Source organism: Tenrec ecaudatus, chromosome 6 (assembly GCF_050624435.1).
Source record: "Tenrec ecaudatus isolate mTenEca1 chromosome 6, mTenEca1.hap1, whole genome shotgun sequence".
Lineage (NCBI taxonomy): Eukaryota > Metazoa > Chordata > Mammalia > Afrosoricida > Tenrecidae > Tenrec > Tenrec ecaudatus.
The window spans coordinates 18,333,751-18,350,231 of NC_134535.1; the positions used below are offsets into that span (position 1 = coordinate 18,333,751).

Below are 16,481 nucleotides of genomic sequence, written 5' to 3' on the forward strand. Positions count from 1 at the left end.
CAGCCGTTTCCCCGAGGCTGGCTCAGACCTGTCCACGCTTAAGCAGCGCACTTCTGCAGAGGGAGGGACAGGAGCCCCGCTGTTTGTGTGGCACGCGCTTCAACAGGACTGCAAGCCCATGCCAGTGTCTGCCCCACTGCCTGATCTGCTCAGCCCATTGCTTGCTTCCAGGCGCCTGCACTTTTCACCCGAGCTGGGAGGCCAGGAAAGCGCCATCTGGGGACTTTTGGATGGCATTAAATCAGACAGAAAAATGATGGGCAGGCTTCGTGCTATCAGAAGCCTCCCTGTAGCGTCCCTGTTTGTGGTTTGGGCTTATTCTAGTATCTAATTAGGAGCCTAATCAAAGCTACCAAACCACCATGACTCCATCCTCCAGCCTGGGATTCTTTCTAGACAGGTTCTGGGGAACCCGCGCTCATGACCAGTGTGGGTGGCATACTGGGCACTCACACTGGGATGGCTGAAGTCACTGCCCAAGAAGCCCATGAACCTGTCGACAACGCTTCTACTCAGTGAAGTTGGGGTTCATTCTAAGAAACCAGGCTAAGGCCTCCAGTCTCATTTTCACACTCACCCAGAGCAGACTTCCCTCCCGACTCAGCCACCCATGAGCACACGGCACCCCACTGGGCTGAATGGCCGGCCACTTCTCGTGGGTAACAACGTCATGGGAGGAAAAGCAAGGGATGCCACTGAATCACCACTCGGTCGGTTCCAGGTTTCCTCCTCTTCAGATTCTTACCAACTGCCGCGACCTGACCCACCAGAGGGCCCACTGAAGGAATGACTGCCTCAAACCCTTTATTCGCCCTCGCCACAGCAGGTGCTCTCTGCACCGTGTGCTTAAGTGGCAAACGGGAAGGCGGGCGTGAGGGGTGTGGCTGGCCTGCTCTCACTGAGGGGGATGTCGGCAGACAGGAGAGGTTTTCCCCTCTTGGTCACCGCCCCCCTCGATGCAGCTGAACAGAGAACTGTTGTGGGCCAGCGTCCTAAGAGCCCGGGTTGAGGTCCAGAAACCAGGAGTGGTCCCCTTGATGCTAAGCCTCCATGGGTGGGTCTGAGCTCCTGCTCCCCAGTGCGCTGCTGACAGAGGGACTTTTCTGGCTGCCGAGCACAAGCCTCTCCCGTCTTCCAAATGCTTCATTCACTGCAATACAGGTAACAGGGAAGAAGCGACCGGGTCAGGAACTGAAGTTTACAGCAGAAAATGACACCAACATAGAGACACTAGCAATGCCACCCCACCCCGGGGAGAGATGCTGATGGTGCATTTTCTAAACGGAGTAACAGAATCAACTCAGAAGTCCAGGTTAATGTTGGGATGAAGTGAACCATGGAGTAGGTCTTTTTCTTGGTTCTGGATTTATGCCGTCTTTGCTACCAAATGTCCCAACCAGTCCCAGGGCTGCTCCTGTCTCCCACTTCCTCACCGTTCCCGTTTCATGACCACAGTCTTTCGGGATTCAGAACCTCTCAGGGGTCTGTACCCAACAGAGGAAGCCAGGGGGAGAGCTCAGGAGGTGCCTTCTTCCCCAGGGGAGGGGGATTCCCCGTGGGCACAGACCATCTCAAAAGAACACACAGCAGACTGGCTCACATGGGGGGGTGGGCGCCCTCAGGAGAGCTGGAAGGGCCAGAGGTGGGTGGAAAAAGGGGCAGATTTATCCACACTGGTAACTGCAGAGAGGTGGGTCATTCTTGGAAGCCAGGCTGCATTTCAACTTTCCAAAAACAATCTTTTAAGATTCAAACTTCATCATAAATACTTTAAAAAGTGAATTACACTTAAAATGAGAAGACAACTTCATTTACGAGCTCGAACATTTCCAAAGATATGGGATGCGTTTCCTGGCCAGAGGATGCTACGGGGTGGGCGCTGACCCCCTTGCCCCAGGCTTGTCCTCAAGTCGCACCTTATGGGGGACCCTTTTAGAACTCACTCAGGGCAAGTGGGAAGCCGGGGTCCTTACCTGAGGAGACTGTACTGATGTCCCAGACGCGGAGCCCCTCCTTCTGGCCTCCGAAGGCGTACACGAACGGTAGCTCGGGGCAGCAGGCAGCACAGAAGAGCACACCCTGGAGGGGAAGAGCCGGAGCTGGGGGTGAGCACCTGCCCCCACATCTAGGTCCCTGTGCGTGTACGAGGGCTGCGGGCCAGTGCTTGCCCACACCCTCAGTGGCGTCTCCCCCGAGCCCAGGGCATGGCGCTGCCGGCCGGGTGAGATGGCCCCTCCGTGAGGACGTGAGGCCCCACAAGTCCTGCTGAGCATCACCGCTATTTCAGTTCTCCGCTCGGGCAAGGAGTGGGCAGGCAAGAGGGCGCTGTACAGTACATTTTAAAACTTCTAGTTCATTCTTTTAAAAAGCAAAGCCACATCCACCACGAGAGAATACGTGTGAGCCCATGTCGGTTCCCATGATGCAGCAGCTCCACGTGACAGGCCACGGACCCGGAGCCGGGGGCCAGGCTGGCCAGTCTGAAGCTGACAGGGCTCTTCTCCCAGGTGGTTCTGGGAGGGCCAACATGCCAACCTCCCGAGAGGATTCAGGAGCGTGGCTGGAGACGTGAACAAGAGGAAACTCGACGACTCATTTGCGTTACAAAGTGCTAGACTTTCAGATGGGAAAACACACAAGCAGAATCTGCTTCTGAAACCGCTCCCTCAGAATCACTCCCTAAAATTACTCGTCACCGCTGTGAAGCACTCACCTTGTCACGGAGCTTATACAAAGAGCTCCCGTGAGGAACGGCCCGGAACAACAGCTCTACATAACCTGCCCATATGACAGTCACGGTGCCCGAGGTTCAAGGTTCCCTGCGACGGGCCAGGGGGGCGGTCACTGGACCCACTTTGGCTTAGGAAACCCACTCCTGTCCTCTAGGCTTATTCTCTTCCATTCTCTCTCTGACTGACCCCCACCCCCACCCGAAAGCCAGCTCTAAGGACAGAGCAGAGCTGTGACTCTCCACTGGGGCAGAGGGCGTCATCGTCCTCACACAGCAGCTGATTCACAGCCCAGTGCCTCACCCACCAAGCCACCCTTCATCAGTGTTTGCAAAAAGGAAGTCATTGATTTCCCCCCATAACTGTCTTATGTCATTAAAGAAAGGGGATGGGGTGGGGAGGGAAACGACCTAAATCTCCCACCAAATTTGACCATGCCCGAATCGAACTACCTTTCCCCAACAAATTCAGGTTCTTTAGCGCAGTGGTCCCTGGAGAACGGTCATCCAGGCGGAAACACAACAAACAGAAAACGTGGGGCGCCGGCAGTTCTTACCATTTTCATGTCCCTCGAGTGGACCAGACTGGGCCTGTCCCCCAGGATGTCCCAAATCTTCACGTGCTTGTCGGCTGAAGAAGTCACCAGGCAGCCCTTGACCTGACTGCTCAGCTCCAGCCCTGCAGGACTAGCACGCAGTTGGGAGGAGCCAGAGGCAGGGCTCCACCCCCCAGAGCCACCGGGCCCAGGCCCTCCCCCTCACCTGAGATCTCAGCATTGTGAGCGTTCAGGGTGAAGACAGGCTTGTCGCAACGTGCGTCCAGGTTGTACACGAAGCCGTCCTCTGTGCTGACCTCCAGGGAGAGACGGGCAAGGTCAGGCTACACCGGGCCCCAGCCTGACCCACTGTGCACACTGAGTGCAGCCGGCTGGGCAGTGCCTCTGGGGTCGGCCTGACATGGACAGGCAGTCTAGTTTTGAATCAGCTGACCCGGGCGTGGGCAGCGGGTGAGCCTGCAGGGTGCTGTATAGGGGTGTGTGGCTTCCTGAGGGAGGAGCGATGCCAAGTGGGGCAGAGGGCACAGTGGGAGGCCAGTCTTCGCCTAGACACCGACCTCCAGGGCATTAGACAAGGACAGGGTTCATCAGGGGCCGGAGGTGAGAGGGTGGGGGTGGGGGGTGTGGGAAGAGAATGCCAGGGAAGCTTCTGGAACTAGGAAGGATCCGCACTGTCACGGCCATGGCAGAGGCAACCGTGAGGCGGGAAGGAGGGCAGGCCCTGGAGAGCCGCTACACTTGGAAGCAAGGGGGGGCTGACAGTCACTGGAGGGAGGAAGAGACTGGAGCCTGTTAGCAGCCTGCAGGAGCGAGTACAGCTGAGGACGGCTGCAGACGGGAACTTGGGAAGGCAGGCAGGGAGGAGTCGGACCATTTTATTGAAATAGCTCCCTATGCCCCGAAAAAGTTGTGGCGTCTGGATCAATCACAGAGGGCAGCGAGTAAGGGAGGAGAGGGAGAGGGAGAGGGAGAGAGAGAGGGAGAGGGGGGGAGAGAGGGGGGGGGAGAGAGAGGGTTTGAGAGAGAGTGTGTGTGTGAGTGTGTGAGTGTGTGTGTGTGTGTGTGTGTGTGTGTGTGTGTGTGTGAGTCAGAGGGCACTGTCCAAGCCCTGTCGGGCCCTCTGGACACCTGGCTCCAGCTCACCCCCATTCCTGCAGTTCTCACTCCGCGTGGTCCTGGAGGACGGGGTCGAGCTGCCCCCGTGGGTTTCTGCCACTGAACAGGAGTAGAAAAGCTCTTGGGAGGAACTCTCCAGGGATCGGAGGTGTGAGTGCTTCCTCTGGGAGGCTGCCCAGAGGGGCTGCCGTCCGTCTGTCCGTCTCTGGGACTTGTGAGGGCCATTAAAGAATGGCGCTTTCCTGCCCAGGCCACAGTGCTGGGGAGCAGCTAGTGCTCCACCTAAGAGGGAATCGTCTCCTTAGACTGGCACGGCCGTCAAAATGCAAAGCTTGCTCACGGCCCCCAACCAACGGCAACCCCCCACAGCTCACGGCAGTGAAGTACCACACACAGATGGGTACCGCGAAACGTGGCACGCAGGGCAGGGACTGGAAGTGAGCGGAGCGTGGGCCAGGCAGGTGAGGACACACTGTATTTTTGTGGCTGACACACTGCTCCCCTCCCAGCTCCGTCCTTGCTAGTTCACAGGCTGAAAACCCAACCGCTGGCCCGTTAGGACAGAGTCTGGCTTGGCTGTGAGCCTCCATTAGCACCCAGAGAGAGCAAGCCGTTAGAAACGTGGAGAAGAGTGGGGGGCGACACGCGAGCTCTTACCAGAAAATGATACGGCGAAAAGTGATTCCAGGTCCCCCGCTCCACCTGCCCGCTGAAGCGCCACATGCGGTGGCTCTCATCTGGACTGCGGCAGTCATACAGGGCCACGGACCTGGCACGGGGGACAGGCAGGGTTGCAGAGCCCACTCCTCTGAGGGTGCGTCCCTTTCTGTAAATGGGGCTCAAATGCTAAAACACTAGCAGGAAGATCAGAGGCAGTCTGCTGGAAGGTTCTGAAGCGGAACAGCAGAGGGGAGAGCTGCACACGCTGGTGAACTCGGCCCTGGTCACAAGAAGGCCCTGGTGGCTCTGCGTGCACACGTGGCTCTGAGAAGCGGGCGTGCATGCGCTGGCATTGCGCCTAACCCTGGAGAGCCTGGGTCTCACTCCTGGGCTTCAGACCGGGCTCCGAGGTCCCGGCACAGGCTAGACAAGTCTGATCAGCAGCCACAGCCGACACCGGCTTTGGGCCGACTGGACGGCACCCGTCTGGCTGGGTTTCTGGAGTGCATTTTGGAGTGGTCTGTATCAGGGCACTGCGTCCAAGCAGCACCCAGGTCCCGTGATGACAGCAACACATCCCTTTGCCAATGGAGGACCAAAGCAAAGGAGACACGGGCACTCCTGTTCCCCTGAACCTGGAGGATGCATCCCCACCACACACCCCACCCGCATGGCCCCTGGGGTGAGGGAGGGCCCTCACTTATCGTAGGATCCAGAAATCAGGGTCTGAGCTTCAAAGGGGTGGAACTGCAGGGTCTGCACCTACAGGAGGAAGCAGAGGTGAACGGGTGGCGTGTGGGTGTGCCCAGCACCAGGGCCATCACACGAGCTTCCCGATGACGTGCAGGACCTTTCCAGACACGCGGGCCTGCGGTCAGGGAGCCCTTCTGGAATGCTGCCCGGTAGACCACCATGCCCCGAAGACACAGCGGCTGCTAGGCTGGGTGGTCCGGTGCATGTGCCCAAAGGCCCCCAGGGCACACTGGCTTGCAGCTCCCCAGGAGTTCTGTCACCTCACCAGGTGGTAGACGGCACCACCCCTTTCCCTAACCCTGGCTAACACCCCACTCGTGCGGTCCGCAGCCATTTCTGCTGCCCTGCAGCAGGCAGCCCCTGGGTGAGGAAGGACGCCTCATCCACCCTCACGCTGACCAGCCAGCCCCGTGGAGGGCCTACTAGACACACTGAGGTCCCTGCATGAGTGGGCGGCACATAGTTCTTAAGGGAAACGCATCCCCGAGTCTCTGCAGTTTCCTTAATGTCTCGGCTGCAGGGAATGGCAAGGTCCGCTACGTACTAAGACCAAAGCTTGACCACCTGAGGTTCAACAGCAGCTGCACCTAGCCTTTCCGACCTACGCACACATTCAGTTTCACCAAGGGACTCGCTCCTATCTGCGCTCTGCCTGTCTCCTCCACTGGGTGTTTACGGGCTCAGTAAGGTACCATGGGAAACACTATGTAAACCAGAACCAGGAAGAGTCATGTCGGGGCCTGTCTTAGCCAGTACCCATCTCCGTTTTAGAATCCCCTCCGCCCACTTGTCCACTGTACCTTGTCTGTGTGCACTGCCAGGCTGGCTGCTGGCTTCCCCACGGTCATGTCCCACAGGATCACGGTGCTGTCCGCCGACGCACTGGCCAGCACATTCCTGAGTAGGGGAAGAGATGTCAGGGAACCTTCTTAAACAATTGGCAGCATTAAACATAAAACACTGTTACACAAACAATAAAGTTTTCATTTGCCCAGTTGAAAAAAAAAACAATAGCATTAAATGCCAGAGAGAAATCCCATCTATAGTAGCATCAAACAGAGTAGGTTACTTAGGGAGGGGACAAGACGTGTGTGCTGACAACTACAAAGGCTTTCTGAAAGACCTCAAAGAAGTTCACACCAATAGGAATACGTTCCATGTTCGTGAATTGAAAGACTTTGAACGATGGAGCTACAGATTAATTGGCATATTCAACCAATCCTTTTCAAGTACCCCAAGCGCCCAAATGGGCCTTGAAATTCTTAAGGAAATGCAAGGGCCCCAAATACTCTTGAAAAATAAAAGGTTGGAAAACTCACTTCCCAAGGTCAACGCTTACTACAAAGTTACAGTCACGGTGACATGTGGTGCTGTCATGGGGCCCAGAAAAAGTCCCTCTGTTTAGTCTGCTGCTGACTTTCCACAGCCCCTCTTGTACGGCCCTTCACCTGCACCTCCCTTACCTGACGAGCTTGTTCCAGGACAGGTCAAGGACGGCATCTGTGTGGCCTTCTGCTGAGGACACCTGAAATCATGGTCCTTTGTGACTTTCAAGTCCCATCCTGCCACCACCACGCCCCTCCCCACCACGTCAGTGAGTCTTGAAAAAGCATGCAGTTTCCTTCTAGTTCAGACTCCCGGGAGACCCAGTTTGACAGAGAAGACTCTAGTCGTTCTGAAACTAACTGCTGCAATCTAGAAGTTCAACATTTCCACTCCCGCCACACACCCATCCCCTAAAACAAAGCTTCAGAAGCCACAGCAATTAACCCATAGACATTTCGAACTGAAAATACTAAGTTAAATAGAAATTTCAAAGGTCCTATGTGCCTAGCATTTTATCTTTTAAAGGATTAGCTGATTTTAAGTAATGGAGGACCATCCACAAAAGAAACACTTAAGAATGAGAACTGCTATTTAGGAATGGTAAGTGCTTGTCAAAAATTACTCTGCTCCCCCAATAAAAATATTTAATTAAAAAGTTACTCTGCTTCTTTACATTTCACTGTTAGGTTTATGAAGGACGGTGTACAGAGCTCCTGAAGACGCGGTGTTGGACAGGGCAAGTGCAGATCCCTCAGGTTACGTGACCAGCCCGCTGCAGGAGTGGGGACGTGGCCCGAGTCATCTGCTCCGTGGGAGACCAAGTAGCTGCTCCGGGAGGACTTTCCCCATTAGTCCTCTTTGCCCCGGGCTAGCGCTGACCCTAAAGTAACTCCAGTCGCTTCTCAACGACCGGCTCACCCGTCAGGTGGGAACGAAGGAGGCACTTGGCTGGTCGCTGCTGCCTCACCTCCACCCGATTAGCTGATGTCCGCTCGTCTGAGAGCTTAGCTACGTCAGCGAAGCTACTGACCTTCCTTCCTTTCTTCTTCTTCTTGGATCGCTTACTTCCAAGCGTGAAGACCGGCTCTAGCGAGTCCACGATATCGAGGTCCCACACTTCGATCACGGGGTTCATGCTTCCCACAGCGATGTAGTTTCCTGCGGGAAGAAGCAAGGCAGTTATTTCCTTGTGCGTGCGTGCGTGCGCGCTCTCCCTCTCCCTCCCCCCACCTCTCTCTCTCTCTCTCTCACACACACACACACACACACACACACACACACACACACACGGCAAGGTCAGACACTGGTGGCTCCTGCTCAAGTGCAGGACACTGCAGGACAGACGAGCAGTAACTCTGGGGGAGCTCCTCAAGCTTCCACAAGGCCGTGAACCCCGGAATGATGTTAAAATGGAGCGAATCGCTCAACAGTTGGATGGGCTGGCTGCGGCGAATCAAATGGCTGGCAGTTCGAAGCCATTAGTGGGAGACAGCGCCTGGTGACTGAAGCCTAGACAGTCTTACAGGGCAGCTCACTGTCACGCTGCCAGGAATCAACTTGCCAGCACCTGGCAACCACCACAGCCAGCTCCCGATGATGTCACTACCGAGGTGCTGGACCACGGGCCTCCTGTCTTTAGTGGGATAACCCATCCCCTCCTCCACGCGGCTCTGTGAGGGAGGGTCAGCAGGCTGTGAAGGATGGTATCCTCACTCGCAGCCCCGTGAGGAAGAGCCACTGAAAGGACGGACATGGGCGCACACGCACATCTGACTTGTTCTAAAGCTGTTACGTGGCATGCCTCTTCACTCGGATTTTGCCTGAAGTTTGTGAGCGAGGCCACATCATTCTAGACCGGGTATTTATGGGAATGCCAGTCCATCCCGCAGCCAACGTGCTCTCAGCCCTGCCCAGCCTGAAGACGTCAAGGCCCCACACCATTAAGGGCTGGTTTCGGGAGTTCGAAACCAGCAGCAGCTCTGAGCGTGGCAGTCGGGGCTTTCCACTCCCATAAGCAGCTACAGCCTAGGACACGCACAGGGGAAGTTCGACCCTGTCCTGTGGGGCGGCCAAGAGTCGGCATCCACTCGAAGGCAGCGATTTGGTTTGTTGGTTCTGTTTCAATAACTGTGTCACTGAGCAGTGATATTAGTATGTGTCATGTGATGATCATGTCACATGATCGACATGTGCCCCACCCCCCCATCCCAGGGGGATGGATAGCAGAAAAGCGGGTGAAATGGGACAGCAGTTAGTGTAAGGCATGAAAAAAAAAAGTATATAATATATATGTATATTATATATACATATATATATATAAATTATTCAAGGGAGCATGGGGGAAGGAAGGTGGGGGAGGGCGGGGGAAAATGAGGAGCTGATGCCAGGGGCTCACGTACAAAGAGAATGTTTTGAAAAAGATGATGACAACATATGTACAGGTGTGTCTGACAAAACGGATACACTATGTATGGGCTGTGTGTGACAAGAGCTGTAAGAACTGTGGCACTGTAACGTCCTAAGTCTAACAAGTGACCTCATACGACACCGACAAGCACTCTGCCAACACTGACACGTGCACCTAAAGCTCGTGGGGTTTGGGAAGGCCCGACCTTGACCCCTCAGTACCAGTAGCATCATCTGGGCTAGGATCAAAATTCAGCCACTCCACACTGAGAGGATACGCAGACAAGATGATGTCATGGTGGACGTAAAAGGACTCTTCTTCTTGATTGTAGACTGCAAAGATGAGGGAAAGGACGTCATTGTAACAGAGTAGCAGCCACTCCAAGTCGCACCCCCTTCAAATGAACACTCTCCCCATCGAATGGAAGGGAGGCACGATGCCCAGTGTGGCCACATGGCATAACAAGGGGACGCTTTTGCGTGTGAAATACGAGGGGCATCAGGAAGTTCCTGGAAATATCTCTGGTCCAAGTTCCACAAGCTTCTGAAGCTCCCTCATGTATTCCATCACCTGGCCTGCCCCAAAGGGGAACCTGAACATCACGGAAAACTGACTGCTACTGGTCTGAACAACCCCCCCCTCGCCCCCCGCCCCACGTGTCCCCAGCAAAACGGCTATCTTAAAGAATCCACGCGGGGAAATCTAAGTGCTTGTTCGAAACCACTCTCCTTTAATATTTTCCCAAAACGCACACCAGCTCTTTACCACGGACAGGTAGAACATCAGAGTGCGGAAATGTTCTCAAAGTCAGTGGCCAGTCTTTCAAAAAGTCCACAGTGAAATCAGTAAGATCCCCAAGAACTGGGGGCAGTCCTGGCTCTCCCCGATTAGTTTTACTGAGCTAGGGGCCCACGATAGGCTAAGCATTGTTATTTGAACTCTTTGGAGCTCTGTTCCAGGGAGCAGCTAGTCTGCCAATCACTGCGCCTGGGGAAAGCCTGCTCAAACCCCAACCGCATCCAGAGCACGCGGTTTCCACAGTAACAGAAACGACGCTGAGTTAACATGGGCTCTCTCTTCCCTATTCCAGATCAGCTTTAGAATGCTGTTCTGCGAGGGTTCTCGCATAGGCATGGTCTGCGTACTTGGCAGACCCTGTGCAAATCTCAACCACGAAGGCCCTCTGTGATGACCTGCACCCGTGAGCTCACACCCGCAGCCCCAGGAGACTGGCACACGCACAGGTGCATCACCACCACCACCACCGTTAGCACTCCAGGTGTCCTACTTCCACGCAAAACCCAGGCGCCGAGCTGACACACCGGACCAGGAAATCTGCTGCTGGGTAGGCTTTCGCCAGATAAGCAACTCACACGAGATGCCCCGGGCTCTCACCCCGTCCAGTCAGACGTGGCCCCAAGACCCGGGACGATGACGGCAGCTTCCTCTCCAGGAGCAAGTGCACTTACCGTGCACCTCTAAATTGCACTGGTCCTGTTCAGCTCTCCCACAGACGATGAGGTTATCACTGCGCTTGATCAGGAAATCGTCCTGCTCATACTGCTCCTGAGGGGAAAGGGGACAGTCAGCGGCGAGGAGCAGCTCCCCCGTGAAGGAACCATGGATCTCCCGTCTCTACGCACTTGCCTATTCTACATCAGACACCGCGTGCCCCTGGTGCCGGACTCCTTCATTCACACTCATGCATGCGGCGGCACGCAGAATGCCCTCTCCAGGGCCAAATACTATCAACGGTACATCTACAGGGTGAGTCCAATGAGCACCGCTACACAAGCAGAGAAACCTTTATCAAACAGGAATATTTCACTGCAAAGCCATTGTTTCTCCACCTAAATCTGTAACTTTTGAAGATAGTTTCTCGCCCCCTCGCCCCAGAGAAATGGCGCTCTTCAATTTACACCCAAACAGGTGGGCCTGGCACCATGCACAGGAATGGAATCGTGCTCAATGCCAATGTTCTTTGTGTTTGGGGAGCAAAGTCGGGGGTGGGTGGGCAAACCAGGGAGGCAGGGTGGACGGGGAGAGATGTCTCAATGCTTGAAGGACAATGCTTGCTACCTCGAATGAGCAGCGCACTATTGTGATGGGAAATTAAAAATGTGTCCTTTGAGAAAATCTATCAAGATTATCATGCTGGAGTCCTCTGCACCCGCCCCCCCAAAGTCTCTATAAGGTTCTTAGCTGATCTCTCCTAGCGTTTCACTGGCCCTCCCAATAGCTTTGAAGGCATCTTCAGGAGATCGAGACCACTGCATGAGCACAGAACCTGTCTGCTGCCATCCCTGGTCAGACACACGTGTAAACATGTTTTGTTCAGAGTAAACATGTTCTGCAGACATGAACTGGCATCCAGATAGTGATACCTTTCGACATGCCCTCACATGCTACATCTTGCTTGTCTATTCATCTCTCGCGGGGTACTGCTATGAACACTGGTGTCCAGCCATGCTTCCCAAAGTGGGTGATACCGCCCCACCCCTGCGGGGCGCCGGAACTAGAGCAATGAGAGCGGCCTGATGGGCCCCTTATCCAGGGGGCTGCAGAAGCAGACACCTACACTCTGTCCTAGATGCATGGCCAGGGGGCGCGGAGTAATTTCTTTTTCTCTGAAAAGGAGGTGGTCGGCCAAATAGGTTTGGGAGCCTACAGTGTCCACATTTCTGTTTGAGCTCTTGCTTTCAGGTCTTTCAGTTGTGTACCTAAGAACCGAATTGCTGGGTCACATGTAGTCCTGCTGGTGCTGTGGGTTAGGCACTGGGCTGCTAACAGCAAGGGCAGCGGTTCACATCCACTAGCCTCACCAAGGGAGAAAGAGGAGGCTCTTGGCTCCCAGAAAGGTGTACAGCCTTGAATATCCTCTGTCGGGTGGCGAAGAGTTGGAATGGAAGTGCTGGCAGTGGGTTTGGGGCTGAGATGGCAGGTCTACATTTCACTTTGGGAAGAACGGCCAGGTTTCTCACACACGGAGGAGCAAAACCAGAAAAGCCACGCAAACACTTGCCGTATCTTTCAGAGTAACATACGGGTCCTGATCGTTGCTCCCATAGACGGTCAGGCCCAGGAGAGATGCACCCAGCGTCTCAGCCTCTAGGAGAAGAATGCACAGACTGAGAGGAAGCCAACGGTCATTTGGCATGAGCACTCTCCTACGGCAGTTCCTCTCCTCTTTAAACTCAGATACACCCAAAAGTCTTGGGGTCAGCCGAACGCGGGAAAGGAAACCGTGGAGGGAAACACGCACGAGTGCACAGCAGACACCCTGGAACTCACAACTCTTCCAACGAATGAATGAAGTCAAACCGTGACATCTCGTTCCCAGGTAACAGCCACACTCCCCTGCCTCCCTAGCCTGCCCGTTTCCATGATTTGAAAGAGCGGTGGCCTTGAGCACCAAGAAAGAAAATGACCCTGAAAGTAACATCAACACAGAACGGATCCGGGTTGTCCGGTCGTACAAAACGGAGACACGCCGAGCTAACTAAGCCGCTTTCTGCATCGCAACATGTCTCCCACTGCTGGCACGCCGATGTACCTTACGGAGCCACGCTTACACCTGTTCCCCGTGAGCGATTTGAAAGTGGATTGTTTTTAAACACGGCTCTTCTTCTGGAGCAGGGGTCGGCAGACTGCGGCTCCTGAGCCACGTGCGGCTTCAAGTACAATGGAAAATGACAACAGAGTGATGATTCAGAGAAGAGGATTTCCTTTGTTTAGAAAAGTACATTCATGACTGTCGAATAACTGTTGGGAGGGGCAGGTTGCTGACCCCTGTTCTAGAGTAACGGGGCACACCCATGGTCCTCTTTTCTAATTACTGTCAACCACAGGGTCTCCAAACACTGCTCACATGCCAAATAAAAATCACCGTGGCTGAGGCAAAGAAAGTCACTCAAGTCCAAAGACAACCTGGAGCAGGGGTGGTGGTGGGGGAAATAAAGGTGAGCTGAAATCAAAGAGTTCAAGAAGAAAGGAAATGTTTTGATACTGATGGTGGTAGCAATTGTACAATTATACTTGAACTAATTGAATTATGGACTGTTATAATATCCGCGAGAGCTCCCAATAATTTTTAAAAAACCAAAGATAACCCACGCCGGGCAGAGACTGCACATGCCGTACATGCCCGGTACCCTGCTAGGGTCGGGAACTCAGGGCTTATTTTCTAATCCAGTTTAGGAAGCGGGTGCTCTGCCCAAGGAGCAATTGACCGGAAGGGACAAGAGTGTCTCCGAGGAGCGCCCACAGGAACCACTGCACACGGGGCTGGACTCCAGGAAGAAGGCAGACTCCCACCTGGGTCGCTCTCTTCATCGTATCTGTCTAAGTCGTACTCAGCCAGCTCGTCATCGGCCAGCAGTCTGTCAGCCTCTGGGTCGCCGTCCTCCGGGGGCTCCCCGGGCGGAGCCTGGGTGCGCCCACTCTGCACACCGTCCTCTGAAGGCTGGCCGGTCTCCTCTTCATCGCTGTCACCTTCTTCTCTGGGGGGAAGAAACCCACCGTTCCATCACAAGACCACTTCGGCAGCATTATCAGAGACACGTTCCATCTGGAGCTGGACCCAGAGAGCAGTCACCCCCAAACCAAACCCACTGGCATCGAGCCGATGCCGACTCACAGTGCCCTGTAGGGCAGGACAGACTGCCCTTGTGAGTCTCCCGGACTGTAACTGAGGGGAGTAGAGTTCTTTCTTCTGCAGAGCGGCTGGTGGTTTCAAACTGCCCACCCTGTGGTCAGCAGCCCCACGAGAGCCCTTCAGTTGTCCCAAACTTACTGCAGCTTCTCCTTGGCTTCGTTGATGAGACGTTTTACTTCTTCTTTACTTAGCTCGACCTAGGAGAGAGCACACACGGGCTGAGATTTCAATGTCCCGGAAAACCTGTGGGAGGTGGAACCGGGCCAAGGAAGGCAAAACGCTAAAGAGCTTCTCCCACCAGGAGTGGTGGGACAGTGCTAAGACCACACACAGCTGTGCGAGAGCTGGAAACAGCTGCCACCCTGGCAAGTCCTGCCTCTCGCACAGGCCGATGGGTTTAAAAAGACCATCAGGAGTCTCAGAACTACCAGGAAGCTTGCGAACAAAGTAGAGCATAACTTCATGGGGCGTAAGACGTTAACATCAACTATTGGTGAGGTGACCCCAACTGCTCCATAGAGTTTCCGGGGTTGTAACTCTACATAGGAGCAAAAAGTCTCATGGTTCCCCTGTAGAGCAGCTGGTGTGTTTGAACTGCTGACCTTGTGGTTAGCAGCCCAATCTAGCCCACTACACTGCCAGGGTTCCTTGCAGGCATCCACAGAGACGCTAATTTCAAGGAAAACGGGCACTTTCACAATTCCTTCTAATTACTAAGATACCTTTCACTGGAAACTGCTTCAAAGCACCCTCGTATACATGCATGCCCATCAAATCGTCCAGCAAGCAAATCTGTCTTCTGCTTAAGTGACATCCCCAGGCACGAACTTAAATGCCTCTTAAGTCATCTTAATCCACGCCTCACGTGTCCCATTTAGCTCCCACTCCCCACGTCGCTGGCATTTGGGCGAGAAATTCCGGATTTCGCTCCCGGCGTCAACAAAGTGACGTTTCCACACCCGCTGCTTCTCCGCGACTGCTGTCACCCCGTGTGCTCCTCGGACAGCCGGCGCTCAGAGCGGTAAAGCACGTGGGGGCGCCCGCTGCTGTGAGCCCGAGGCGGCCCGGGGGTGGGTGTGGAGAAGAGGCTGTGGGGTCGCTCTGGTCGGGGGAGTTCCCGCGCGAGGCCCTTGGGCCGGAGCCGCGACCACCAGCCAGGCAGCCCCACGGAGGTCCCGTGCTCGCGGCGCAGCTGCCCGGAGGCGCTGGAACCGGCCGCGCCCCTGCCCCCTGAGCAGCAGGGCCCCGCTCACCTTGTCCGGCGTCTCCTTGGCCACGCCGCTGCGGACCCAGGACACACACGTCACCTGCCGGCTGCGGTTCATGGTCCTCGGCGCGAGGACTGCTCGTCCGAAAGCCCCTGTGTCCGCAGGGCCGAGCGCGCCGCCGAGGCGCAGCCACAAGCTTCCGGAAGCACGCGGGGCCGCTCGCTGGGCAGTGCGCAGGCGCGTGCGGCGCTCCTCGACCTCGGCGCGCCTCTGACGTCACTCGCGGGCGCCTCGGGGGAGAGGGGCGGGGCGATCCGGAGCCGACGCGGCGGGCTGACCGGTGACACGTGGTGGCGTCGATGGGGGAGGGGGAGCGTGTGTGAGAGAGATCTGCTAGATTACGTGTGTTTAATCGGGTCGTGTGTGTGTGTGTGTGTGTGTGTGTGTGAGAGAAGTCTGCTAGATTACGTGTGTTTAATCAGGTCGTGTGTGTGTGAGAGAGATCTGCTAGATTACGTGTTTAATCGGGTCGTGTGTGTGTGTGTGTGTGTGTGTGTGTGTGTGAGAGAGAGAGAGAAGTCTGCTAGATTACGTGTGTTTAATCGGGTTGTGGGTGTATGTGTGTGAGAGATCTGCTAGATTACGTGTGTTTAATCGGGTCATGAGTGAGTGAGGTGAGTGAGTGAGTGAGGTGAGTGAGTGAGGTGGGTGAGTGAGGTGAGTGAGGAGGTGAGTGAGTGAGGAGGTGAGTGAGTGAGGAGGTGAGTGAGTGAGGTGAGTGAGGTGAGTGAGAGAGGAGGTGAGTGAGTGAGTGAGGAGGTGAGTGAGAGAGGAGGTGAGTGAGTGAGTGAGGTGAGTGAGGAGGTGAGTGAGGTGAGTGAGTGAGGTGAGTGAGTGAGGTGAGTGAGTGAGGTGAGTGAGGAGGTGAGTGAGTGAGGTGAGTGAGGAGGTGAGTGAGAGAGGAGGTGAGTGAGTGAGTGAGGTGAGTGAGGAGGTGAGTGAGTGAGGTGAGTGAGGAGGTGAGTGAGGTGAGTGAGTGAGGTGAGTGAGGAGGTGAGTGAGTGAGTGAGTT

At 55.2% G+C, this 16,481-nt stretch overlaps 1 protein-coding gene across 1 annotated transcript; it reads right to left on the bottom strand.

Annotated features, from left to right (window-relative positions):
- Positions 1-787: 787 nt before the first annotated feature.
- Positions 788-15,651, bottom strand: PWP1 (PWP1 homolog, endonuclein). The gene is made up of 15 exons (XM_075551026.1): positions 15,455-15,651; positions 14,340-14,398; positions 13,862-14,046; positions 12,570-12,655; positions 11,017-11,113; positions 9,769-9,879; positions 8,171-8,298; positions 7,278-7,339; positions 6,615-6,711; positions 5,762-5,823; positions 5,059-5,170; positions 3,491-3,581; positions 3,286-3,407; positions 1,974-2,079; positions 788-1,150 (listed from the first exon to the last, which is right to left on the bottom strand). The coding sequence occupies exons 1-15, from the start codon at positions 15,524-15,526 to the stop codon at positions 1,041-1,043; spliced, it is 1,500 nt and encodes a 499-aa protein (XP_075407141.1). The 5' UTR covers positions 15,527-15,651; the 3' UTR covers positions 788-1,040.
- Positions 15,652-16,481: the final 830 nt, after the last annotated feature.

What these genes read in the sequence shown, in the direction of transcription:
- PWP1 (XM_075551026.1), bottom strand. Translation starts at nt 15,526, where the DNA reads ATGAACCGCAGCCGGCAGGTGACGTGTGTGTCCTGGGTCCGCAGCGGC. An exon ending in GTGCAATTTAGAGGTGCACG is followed by an intron (nt 9,880 to 11,016) that starts GTAAGTGCACTT and finishes TCATCTTTGCAG; the next exon opens with TCTACAATCAAGAAGAAGAG. An exon ending in ACTCGAGGGACATGAAAATG is followed by an intron (nt 2,080 to 3,285) that starts GTAAGAACTGCC and finishes CTTCCCCTCCAG; the next exon opens with GGTGTGCTCTTCTGTGCTGC.